Here is a 12,291-nt window from a genome sequence, read left to right on the forward strand (position 1 = left end):
CACACAAGTGGCTCAGGTAGTGCAGCTCATCCAGGATGGCACATCAATGCGAGCTGTGGCAAGAAGGTTTGCTGTGTCTGTCAGCGTAGTGTCCAGAGCATGGAGGCCCTACCAGGAGACAGGCCAGTACATCAGGAGACGTGTAGGAGGGCAACAACCCAACAGCAGGACCGCTACCTCCGCCTTTGTGCAAGGAGGAGCAGGAGGAGCACTGCCAGAGTCCTGTAAAATGACCTCCAGCAGGCCACAAATGTGCATGTGTCTGCTCAAACGGTCAGAAACAGACTCCATGAGGGTGGTATGAGGGCCCGACATCCACAGGTGGGGGTTGTGCTTACAGCCCAACACCGTGCAGAACGTTTTTAATTTGCCAGAGAACACCAAGATTGGCAAATTCGCCACTGGCGCCCTGTGCTCTTCACAGATGAAAACAGGTTCACTCTGAGCACATGACAGAGTCTGGAGACGCCGTGGAGAACGGTCTGCTGCCTGCTACATCCTACAGCATGACCGGTTTGGCGGTAGTTCAGTCATGGTGTGGGGTGGCATTTCTTTGGGTGGCCGCACAGCCCTCCATGTGCTCGCCAGATGTAGCCTGACTGCCATTAGGTACCGAGATGAGATCCTCAGACCCCTTGTGAGACCATATGCTGGTGCGGTTGGCCCTGGGTTCCTCCTAATGCAAGACAATGCTAGACCTCATGTGGCTGGAGTGTGTCAGCAGTTCCTGCAAGAGGAAGGCATTGATGCAATGGACTGGCCGGCCCGTTCCCCAGACCTGAATCCAATTGAGCACATCTGGGACATCATGTCTCGCTCCATCCACCACAACGCCACGTTGCACCACAGACTGTCCAGGAGTTGGCGGATGCTTTAGTCCAGGTCTGGGAGGAGATCCCTCAGGACACCATCCGCCACCTCATCAGGAGCATGCCCAGGCGTTGTAGGGAGGTCATACAGGCACGTGGAGGCCACACACACTACTGAGCCTCATTTTGACTTGTTTTAAGGACATTACATCAAAGTTGTATCAGCCTGTAGTGTGGTTTTCCACTTTAATTTTGAGTGTGACTCCAAATCCAGACCTCCATGGGTTGATACATTTGATTTCCATTGATAATTTTTGTGTGATTTTTGTTGTCAGCACATTCAACTATGTAAAGAAAAAAGTATTTAATAAGAATATTTCATTCATTCAGATCTAGGATGTGTTATTTTAGTGTTCCCTTTATTTTTTTGAGCAGTGTATATATAGTGACTAACTAATGGTTCCTCTGTTGGACAGACACCAGCCCTAACTAATGGTTCCTCTGTAGGACAGACACCAGCCCTAACTAATGGTTCCTCTGGTTCCTCTGTAGGACAGACACCAGCCCTAACTAATGGGTCCTCTGGTTCCTCTGTAGGACAGACACCAGCCCTAACTAATGGTTCCTCTGTAGGACAGACACCAGCCCTAACTAATGGTTCCTCTGTAGGACAGACACCAGCCCTAACTAATGGTTCCTCTGTAGGACAGACACCAGCCCTAACTAATGGTTCCTCTGCAGGACAGACACCAGCCCTAACTAATGGTTCCTCCGGTTCCTCTGTTGGACAGACACCAGCCCTAACTAATGGTTCCTCTGTTGGACAGACACCAGCCCTAACTAATGGTTCCTCTGTAGGACAGACACCAGCCCTAACTAATGGAGGTTCTCATATATTTATAACCGCCAGCTCAGTAACACTAAGAGGCTTTCAATAAAAACCTGTCGGGGGTGAAGTTGTGGAGGTGTGTGTGTGTGTGTGTGTGTGTGTGCTCTCATCTTCTGTAAAGACTGAGTAAAAAGTGTCTTGATCATGGAGTCTAATACCTTTATTTCTCTCTTTCCAGGAAACCGAGATTGCCGTCGACTGCAACCATGTAAGTTCTCCTCGCGCTCGCTCTCTCTCTCTCTCTCTCCTTCCTCGCCCCCTCTCTCTCTCTCGCCCTCTCTCTCGCCCTCTCTCTCTCTCTCTCTCTCTCCTTCCTCGCCCCCTCTCTCTCTATCTCTCTCCTTCCTCGCCCCCTCTCCCCTCATCTTGACACCGTTTCCCCATCTACGCTTTTGAAGTCTGTCACAGCTCTGCCAAGTCACACGTACAGGATGAGCAATGACAGCTTCTTTACATGGCAGGAGAAGACCTCCCCTCCGGAGGGGACGCTTCTTCGCATGGCAGGAGAAGACCTCCCCTCCGGAGGTGACGCTTCTTCGCATGGCAGGAGAAGACCTCCCCTCCGGAGGGGACGCTTCTTCGCATGGCAGGAGAAGACCTCCCCTCCGGAGGTGACAGCATCTTCACATGGCAAGAGAAGTACACCACTCAGAGGTGTAGTTCAGTCAATGTGGAGCCTCACTAACATGCAGAGATCGTATGATTTGTAAAGAGGCAAAGCTCTTCCTAGTTGTGGCTGCTAGATGTTAATAGGATCACTACAGTTCGTTGTGGCTGGTAATAGGATCACTACAGTTCATTGTGGCTGCTAGATGTTAATAGGATCACTACAGTTCGTTGTGGCTGCTAGATGTTAATAGGATCACTACAGTTCGTTGTGGCTGCTAGATGTTAATAGGATCACTACAGTTCGTTGTGGCTGCTAGATGTTAATAGGATCACTACAGTTCGTTGTGGCTGATAGATGTTAATAGGATCACTACAGTTCGTTGTGGCTGCTAATAGGATCACTACAGTTCGTTGTGGCTGCTAATAGGATCACTACAGTTCGTTGTGGCTGCTAATAGGATCACTACAGTTCGTTGTGGCTGATAGATGCTAATAGGATCACTACAGTTCGTTGTGGCTGATAGATGCTAATAGGATCACTACAGTTCGTTGTGGCTGATAGATGTTAATAGGATCACTACAGTTCGTTGTGGCTGCTAGATGTTAATAGGATCACTACAGTTCGTTGTGGCTGCTAGATGTTAATAGGATCACTACAGTTCGTTGTGGCTGATAGATGTTAATAGGATCACTGCAGTTCGTTGTGGTCGTTCAGGAAGTATTCAGACCCCTTGACTTACTCCACATTTTGTTACGTTAGACTTATTCTAAAATGGATTAAATAGTCGTCTGTCTGCCCCCCCCCTCATGAATCTACACACAATACCCCATAATGACAAAGAAAAAACAGATTTTTAGAAGTTTGTGCAAATGTATAGAAAGTAAAGTATTCAGATCCTTTACTCGGTACTTTGTTGAATCACCGTTTGCGGTCTTTTAACCTCTCGACTCAGTTTGTGTTTATTTTTAATACAGATGCAAACGTTTCTAAAAACCTGTTGTCACTTTATTATGGCGTATTGTGTGTAGATTGATGAGCAACACGTTTTATTGAATCATTTTAGACTGTAACATAACAGAAGGGGTGTTTTGGGTCTGGGGATACGGGGGTGTTTTGGGTCTGGAGATACGGGGGTGTTTTGGGTCTGGGGATACGGGGGTGTTTTGGGTCTGGGGATACGGGGGTGTTTTGGGTCTGGGGATACGTGGGTGTTTTGGGTCTGCCGTGGAGATACAGCCTTCATGTTCTCCCAGAGGGCCTCATGGATAGAGGGCCTCATGGATAGAGGGCCTCATGGATAGAGGGCCTCATGGATTAGCTCTCTGCCTGCCTGGTAGGGATAGCAGACGACTAGTGACTCTTTCACCCCCCCCCCCCCCCCCCGTCTCATGATAGAATGGCAGTTGGTGAATTCTCATCTAAGTGGAGAAGTGCAACTGAAGCACAACATTAGTCTGACGCTGAGTGGAAAATACAATAAGCATTTTACATCTGGTTGGTTTACAAAACCAAGCAAGATATTTCTTATGCATTTTTATATTGTTATTGTTGTGAAAAATGCAGAATTGTGTTTTAATAAGCAAGTTAACTCAACCTCTAAGTTTATCTAAGTGGCTGAATTAATAAGGTGACTCCCATGTCACCTTGTTAGATGCCCTAGCTCCTGTTGACATGTCTGAGCTGAGATCTGTTATGGAACATAGTCAGGAATCTCTCCTCCAACCCAGGTTAGACTGGCAGAACTGAGGTCTGTTATGGTACCTCTCCTCTCCTCCAACCCAGGTTAGACTGGCAGAACTGAGGTCTGTTATGGTACCTCTCCTCCAACCCAGGTTAGACTGGCAGAACTGAGGTCTGTTATGGTACCTCTCCTCCAACCCAGGTTAGACTGGCAGAACTGAGGTCTGTTATGGTACCTCTCCTCCAACCCAGGTTAGACTGGCAGAACTGAGGTCTGTTATGGTACCTCTCCTCCAACCCAGGTTAGACTGGCAGAACTGAGGTCTGTTATGGTACCTCTCCTCTCCTCCAACCCAGGTTAGACTGGCAGAACTGAGGTCTGTTATGGTACCTCTCCTCCAACCCAGGTTAGACTGGCAGAACTGAGGTCTGTTATGGTACCTCTCCTCTCCTCCAACCCAGGTTAGACTGGCAGAACAGGTCTGTTATGGAACCAAATCTGGATTTTTCCCTACCAACAGGTTCTGTTCTGGTATCATATCTGTCTACAGATATTAAGACAATACCCTCCTCTCTCTCTTTCCTCTCTCCCTCCCTTCTGTCTCTCTGTCTCGCTGTCTGTCTGTCTGTGTGTCTCATGGTTTCTCTCTGTCTGTGTCTGTCTGTGTGTCTCATGGTTTCTCTCCTTCTTCCCTCCAGTTGCTATGGAACTACAAGCTGAACCTGACAATGGATCCCAAATTTGAATCTGTGGCCATGGAGATCTGCAAGAGTACTATCACTGAGGTTAGTCTGACACACACACACACACACACACACGGCAACATGTTTTTATGGCTGCAGAGCTGTACCATGAGCCAGATGATGTCAGTCTGTTGTTGCTGTGACATTGACTGGGTCCTAAATGGCACCTTGTCCCCTATAGGGCACTACCTGTCCCCTATAGAGCACTACCTGTCCCCTATAGGGCACTACCTGTCCCCTATAGGGCACTACCTGTCCCCTATAGGGCACTACCTGTCCCCTATAGGGCCGTAGAGACTGGGCACTACCTGTCCCCTATAGGGCCGTAGAGACTGTGGGCACTACCTGTCCCCTATAGGGCCGTAGGGACTGTGGGCACCACCTGTCCCCTGTAGGGACTGTGGGCACCACCTGTCCCCTGTAGGGCCATAGGGACACAGGCTCTGCATCCCCAGTGGCCCTAGTAAGGAGACAGTGGGTTTTCCCTCACAATGAGTCTGTATGGACCGGCTGAAACCCAGAATGTTTAAAGACAGATTTTCTAATCCTTCAACCCCCCCCACATTATTAAAGAGACGGTTACTGCCAGGGGCCTTCCATCCCCCCCACATTATTAAAGAGACGGTTACTGCCAGGGGCCTTCCATCCCCCCCACATTATTAAAGAGACGGTTACTGCCAGGGGCCTTCCATCCCCCCCACATTGTTAAAGAGACGGTTACTGCCAGGGGCCTTCCATCCCCCCCACATTGTTAAAGAGACGGTTACTGCCAGGGGCCTTCAACCCCCCCCCACATTGTTAAAGAGACGGTTACTGCCAGGGGCCTTCAACCCCCCCCCCACATTATTAAAGAGACGGTTACTGCCAGGGGCCTTCAACCCCCCCCACATTATTAAAGAGACGGTTACTGCCAGGGGCCTTCAACCCCCCCCCCCCCCCCCCCACATTATTAAAGAGACGGTTACTGCCAGGGTCCTTCCATCCCCCCCACATTATTAAAGAGACGGTTACTGCCAGGGTCCTTCCATCCCCCCCACATTATTAAAGAGACGGTTACTGCCAGGGGCCTTCAACCCCTCCCCCCCCCCCACATTATTAAAGAGACGGTTACTGCCAGGGGCCTTCAACCCCCCACATTATTAAAGAGACGGTTACTGCCAGGGGCCTTCAACCCCCCACATTATTAAAGAGACGGTTACTGCCAGGGGCCTTCAATCCCCCCACAGTATTAATGAGACGGTTACTGCCAGGGGCCTTCAATCCCCCCCACATTATTAAAGAGACGGTTACTGCCAGGGGCCTTCCATCCCCCCCACATTATTAAAGAGACGGTTACTGCCAGGGGCCTTCCATCCCCCCCACATTATTAAAGAGACGGTTTCTGCCAGGGGCCTTCCATCCCCCCCACAGTATTAATGAGACGGTTACTGCCAGGGGCCTTCCATCCCCCCCACATTATTAAAGAGACGGTTACTGCCAGGGACCTTCAATCCCCCCCTCCCCAACATTGTTAAAGAGACGGTTACTGCCAGGGGCCTTCAACCCCCCTCCACATTATTAAAGAGACTGTTACTGCCAGGAGCCTTCAATCTCCCCACATTATTAAAGAGACGGTTTCTGCCAGGGGCCTTCAATCTCCCCACATTATTAAAGAGACGGTTTCTGCCAGGGGCCTTCAATCCCCCCACAGTATTAATGAGACGGTTACTGCCAGGGGCCTTCAATCCCCCCCACATTATTAAAGAGACGGTTACTGCCAGGGGCCTTCCATCCCCCCCACATTGTTAAAGAGACGGTTACTGCCAGGGGCCTTCCATCCCCCCCACATTATTAAAGAGACGGTTTCTGCCAGGGGCCTTCCATCCCCCCCACAGTATTAATGAGACGGTTACTACCAGGGGCCTTCCATCCCCCCCACATTATTAAAGAGACGGTTACTGCCAGGGACCTTCAATCCCCCCCTCCCCAACATTGTTAAAGAGACGGTTACTGCCAGGGGCCTTCAACCCCCCTCCACATTATTAAAGAGACTGTTACTGCCAGGAGCCTTCAATCTCCCCACATTATTAAAGAGACGGTTTCTGCCAGGGGCCTTCAATCTCCCCACATTATTAAAGAGACGGTTTCTGCCAGGGGCCTTCAACCCCCCCCCCCCCCCCACATTGTTACTGCCAGGGGCCTTCAATCCCCCCACATTGTTAAAGAGACGGTTACTGCCAGGGGCCTTCAACCCCCAACATTATTAAAGAGACGGTTTCTGCCAGGGGCCTTCAATCCCCCCCCCCCCCCACATTGTTACTGCCAGGGGCCTTCAATCCCCCCACATTGTTAAAGAGACAGTTACTGCCAAGGGCCTTCAACCCCCCACATTATTAAAGCGATGGTTTCTGCCAGGGGCCTTCAATTCCCCCCCCCCCCCCCCCCCCCCCCCCCACATTGTTAAAGAGACGGTTACTGCCAGGGGCCTTCCATCCCCCCCACATTATTAAAAAGACTGTTACAACCAGGGGCCTTCCATCCCCCCCACATTGTTACTGCCAGGGGCCTTCAATACCCACACATTATTAAAGAGACTGTTACTGCCAGGGGCCTTCAACCCCCCACATTGTTACTGCCAGGGGCCTTCAATCCCTCCACATTGTTAAAGAGACGGTTACTACCAAGGTCATCCCATCTAGCCAAGGTCATCCCATCTAGCCAAGGTCATCCCATCTAGCCACGTCATCTAGCCAGGTCATCCCATGTAGCCAGGTCATCTAGCCAGGTCATCCCATGTAGCCAGGTCATCTAGCCAGGTCATCCCATGTAGCCAGGTCATCTAGCCAGGTCATCTATTCAGCCAGGTCATCTACTCAGCCAGGTCATCCCATCTAGCCAGGTCATCTAGCCAGGTCATCTACTCAACCAGGTCATCTAGCCAGGTCATCCCATCTAGCCAGGTCATCTAGCCAGGTCATCTACTCAACCAGGTCATCTAGCCAAGTCATCTAGCCAGGTCATCCCATCTAGCCAGGTCATCCCATCTAGCCAGGTCATCTACTCAACCAGGTCATCTAGCCAGGTCATCCCATCTAGCCAGGTCATCCCATCTAGCCAGGTCATCTAGCCAGGTCATCCCATCTAGCCAGGTCATCCCATCTATCCAGGTCATCTAGCCAGGTCATCCCATCTAGCCAGGTCATCCCATCTAGCCAGGTCATCTACTCAGCCAGGTCATCTACTTAGCCAGGTCATCCCATCTAGCCAGGTCATTCCATCTAGCCAGGTCATTCCATCTAGCCAGGTCATTCCATCTAGCCAGGTCATTCCATCTAGCCAGGTCATTCCATCTAGCCAGGTCATTCCATCTAGCCAGGTCATCCCATCTAGCCAGGCCATCCCATCTAGCCATCCCATCTAGCCAGGGCCATCCCATCTAGCCAGGGCCATCCCATCTAGCCAGGCCATGTCATCTAGCCAGGTCATCTACTCAGCTTTTCCTTCTCTTCCACTGAATGTTTTCAAAGGACAGGTTGTCATAGAGACGAACTTCATCCAATCATTTATAACACATCATCTTGTTACAGGTTTTAGAGGAGTTAAAACCTATCCTACTATTCAATCCTATTAACAATGTCTGTTTTAACTTCACCTCAGTGGTGTGTGTTGTATTCTAAGGAGTGTGTATTTCACCTCTAGCCAGGCCATCTAGCCAGGTCATCCCTTCTAGCCAGGTCATCCCTTCTAGCCAGGTCATCCCTTCTAGCCAGGTCATCCCATCTAGCCAGGTCATCCCATCTAGCCAGGTCATCCCATCTCCCCCCTCAGATTAAGGAGTGTGTATTTCACCTCTGCGTCTCCCCCCTCAGATTAAGGAGTGTGTATTTCACCTCTGCGTCTCCCCCCTCAGATTAAGGAGTGTTCGGAGGAGGAGCGTGGTAAGGGTTACCTGGTGTCCTGCCTGGTGGATCACCGTGGTAACATCACAGAGTACCAGTGTCACCAGTACATCACCAAGATGACCTCTATCGTCTTCTCAGACTACAGACTCATCTGTGGCTTCATGGACAAGTGTAGAGAGGACATCAACACGCTACGCTGTGGAAGCATCAACGTTGGAGAGAAGGTGAGATGGGAGGGTGTGTTGTAGTGATACTCATAGGGAGGAAGGCTGAGGCACCGTTATCTCTGAGTTGTCTAGTGATTTGGTTTGGGGCCTCTTCATAGTGCAGTCTGTACTGAAGGATTTATCGTGTGGGAGGACAATCCAGATCAATACAGGTTGAATTACCGATGGTGTTTGTTCTTCATTGGTTGGCCCTTTTTTTAATAGATATGGGACTTTATCAAGGTGGGACTTTGTTTTTTCAATTCTTTGTGGATCTGTGTAATCTGAGGGAAATATGTGTCTCTAGTATGGTCATATGTTTGACAGGAGGTTTGGAAGTGCAGCTCAGTTTCCCATCAAATTTTTTGGGCAGTGTGCACATAGCCTGTCTTCTCTTGAGAGCCTCTCTTTTTTGCCCCACTGTATATGAAGGTGATGCTAAGAGTCAATATTTGCAGTGTTGACCCTTCTTTTTCAAGACCTCTGCAATCTGCCCTGGCATGCTGTCAATTAACTTCTGGGCCACATCCTGACTGATGGCAGCCCATTCTTGCATAATCAATGCTTGGAGTTTGTCAGAATTTGTGTAGAAGATCTAGGTGCTGCTGTAGGTCCTCCTTGATTAGTGACAGAAGCACCAGATCATCAACAAACAGTAGACATTAGACTTCAGATTGTAGTAGGGTGAGGCCTGGTGCTGTTACTGAGTTTAAGTATAAACAATTGGAACACTTTCTCTGCTCCTCTCTCCCCCCCAGGACATCCATTCGCAGGGTGAGGTCATAGCGTGTCTGGAGAAAGCCTTAGTCCGAGAGGCGGAGCAACAGGACCAGGCTCATCCAATCAGAGAGGAGTGTAAGAAGAGCATCATGCGCGTAGCGGAGCTGTCGTCAGACGACTTCCACCTGGACAGATTCCTGTACTTCTCCTGCCGAGAGGACCGAGAACGCTTCTGTGAAAACGTACACTGCTCATCTTGCCTTACATACCGGTCTCCCAAATGACAATTACCTGATGCTTCAGGTTACTGAGGACAGTGACTGGTCTCTGTGCTCCGGGTTACTGAGGACAGTGACTGGTCTCTGTGCTCTGGGTTACTGAGGACAGTGACTGGTCTCTGTTCTTGTTCAGGTTACTGAGGACAGGGACTGGTCTCTGTTCTTCTTCAGGTTACTGAGGACAGGGACTAGTCTCTGTTGTTCGGGTTACTGAGGATGTTGACTAGCCTCTGTGTTTCTCTGTTCTTCCAGACCCAAGCAGGAGAGGGCAAGGTCTACAAGTGTCTCTTCAGCCACAAGTTTGAGGAGGCCATGTCTGAGAAGGTATGGAGAAAACCACTGATGGAGACGTGCAGATGATTTTATATCAACATGTATATTATTTATTATATACACTACATACAAACATATGGCATTTCTAGTAGAGGTCGACCGATTTATGATTTTTCAACGCCGATAGCGATTATTGGAGGATCAAAAAAAGCCGATACCGATTTAATCGGCCAAATTTGTATTTATTTTATTTACAACAATACTGAATGAACACTTATTTTAACTTCATATAATACATCAATAAAAATATATTTGGCCTCAAATAAATAATGAAACATGTTCAATTTGGTTTAAATAATGCAAAAACAAAGTGTTGGAGAAGAAAGTAAAAGTGCAATATGTGCCATGTAAGAAAGCTAACGTTTCAGTTCCTTGCTCAGAACATGAGAACATATGAAAGCTGGTGGTTCCTTTTAACATGAGACTTCAATATTCCAAGGTAAGAGGTTTTAGGTTATAGTTAATATAGTATTTATAGGACTATTTCTCTCTATACCATTTGTATTTCATATACCTTTGACTATTGGATGTTCGTATAGGTACTTTAGTATTGCCAGTGTAACAGCATAGCTTCCGTCCCTCTCCTCGCCCCTACCTGGGCTCGAACCAGCAACACATCGACAACAGCCACACTCGAAGCAGCGTTACCCATCGCTCCACAAAAGCCGAGGGGAATAACTACTCTAAGTCTCAGAGCGAGTGACGTTTGAAATGCTATTAGCACGCACCCCGCTAACTAGCTAGCCATTTCACATCGGGTTACACCAGCCATTAGGCTGATAGGCTTGAAGTCATAAACAGCGCTGTGCATGCTAAGAGCTGCTGGCGAAACGCACAAAAGTGCTGTTTGAATGAAGGCTTACGAGCCTGCTGCTGCCTACCACCACTCAGTCAGGCTGCTCTATCAAATCATAGACTTAATTATAACGTAACACACAAATACGAGCCTTTGGTCATTAAAATGGTCGAATCAGGAGACTATCATTTAAAAAAAATAAAAAAAAGTTTATTATTTCAGTGAAATACGGAACCGTTCGGTATTTTATCTAACTGGTGGCTTTATTAAAGGGGCGGCCAACAGTGGTTGGGTGTTAAACTAAAGGCTTTAGTAAAGGGTCATTAAAGGGGCAGCCAACAGTGGTTGGGTGTTGAACTAAAGGCTTTAGTAAAGGGTCATTAAAGGGGCGGCCAACAGTGGTTGGGTGTTGAACTACAGGCTTTAGTAAAGGGTCATTAAAGGGGCGGTCAACAGTGGTTGGGTGTTGAACTAAAGGCTTTAGTAAAGGGTCATTAAAGGGGGGGCCAACAGTGGTTGGGTGTTTAACTACAGGCTTTAGTAAAGGGTCATTAAAGGGGCAGCCAACAGTGGTTGGGTGTTGAACTAAAGGCTTTAGTAAAGCGTCATTAAAGGGGCGGCCAACAGTGGTTGGGTGTTGAACTACAGGCTTTAGTAAAGGGTCATTAAAGGGGCGGCCAACAGTGGTTGGGTGTTGAACTACAGGCTTTAGTAAAGGGTCATTAAAGGGGCGGTCAACAGTGGTTGGGTGTTGAACTAAAGGCTTTAGTAAAGGGTCATTAAAGGGGGGGCCAACAGTGGTTGGGTGTTAAACTACAGGCTTTAGTAAAGGGTCATTAAAGGGGCGGTCAACAGTGGTTGGGTGTTGAACTACAGGCTTTAGTAAAGGGTCATTAAAGGGGCGGTCAACAGTGGTTGGGTGTTGAACTACAGGCTTTAGTAAAGGGTCATTAAAGGGGCGGTCAACAGTGGTTGGGTGTTAAACTACAGGCTTTATTAAAGGGTCATTAAAGGGGCGGCCAACAGTGGTTGGGTGTTAAACTACAGGCTTTAGTAAAGGGTCATTAAAGGGGCGGCCAACAGTGGTTGGGTGTTGAACTACAGGCTTTAGTAAAGGGTCATTAAAGGGGCGGCCAACAGTGGTTGGGTGTTAAACTACAGGCTTTAGTAAGGGGTCATTAAAGGGGCGGCCAACAGTGGTTGGGTGTTGAACTACAGGCTTTAGTAAAGGGTCATTAAAGGGGCGGCCAACAGTGGTTGGGTGTTGAACTACAGGCTTTAGTAAAGGGTCATTAAAGGGGCGGCCAACAGTGGTTGGGTGTTGAACTACAGGCTTTAGTAAAGG

At 48.7% G+C, this 12,291-nt stretch overlaps 1 protein-coding gene across 1 annotated transcript in view; it reads left to right on the forward strand.

Annotated features, from left to right (window-relative positions):
- The window catches only part of LOC109888287 (Golgi apparatus protein 1), a 64,859-nt gene that overhangs the window by 3,853 nt on the left and 48,715 nt on the right, over positions 1–12,291 (forward strand). Inside the window, exons 2-6 of the mRNA XM_031821351.1 lie at positions 1,877–1,906; positions 4,688–4,774; positions 8,622–8,837; positions 9,578–9,781; positions 10,070–10,141. Coding sequence (XP_031677211.1) covers positions 1,877–1,906; positions 4,688–4,774; positions 8,622–8,837; positions 9,578–9,781; positions 10,070–10,141 — 609 coding nt within the window. The remainder of the gene's footprint in view (positions 1–1,876; positions 1,907–4,687; positions 4,775–8,621; positions 8,838–9,577; positions 9,782–10,069; positions 10,142–12,291) is intronic.

Source organism: Oncorhynchus kisutch, unplaced genomic scaffold (assembly GCF_002021735.2).
Source record: "Oncorhynchus kisutch isolate 150728-3 unplaced genomic scaffold, Okis_V2 scaffold3963, whole genome shotgun sequence".
In the NCBI taxonomy this organism is placed as follows: Eukaryota; Metazoa; Chordata; class Actinopteri; order Salmoniformes; family Salmonidae; genus Oncorhynchus; species Oncorhynchus kisutch.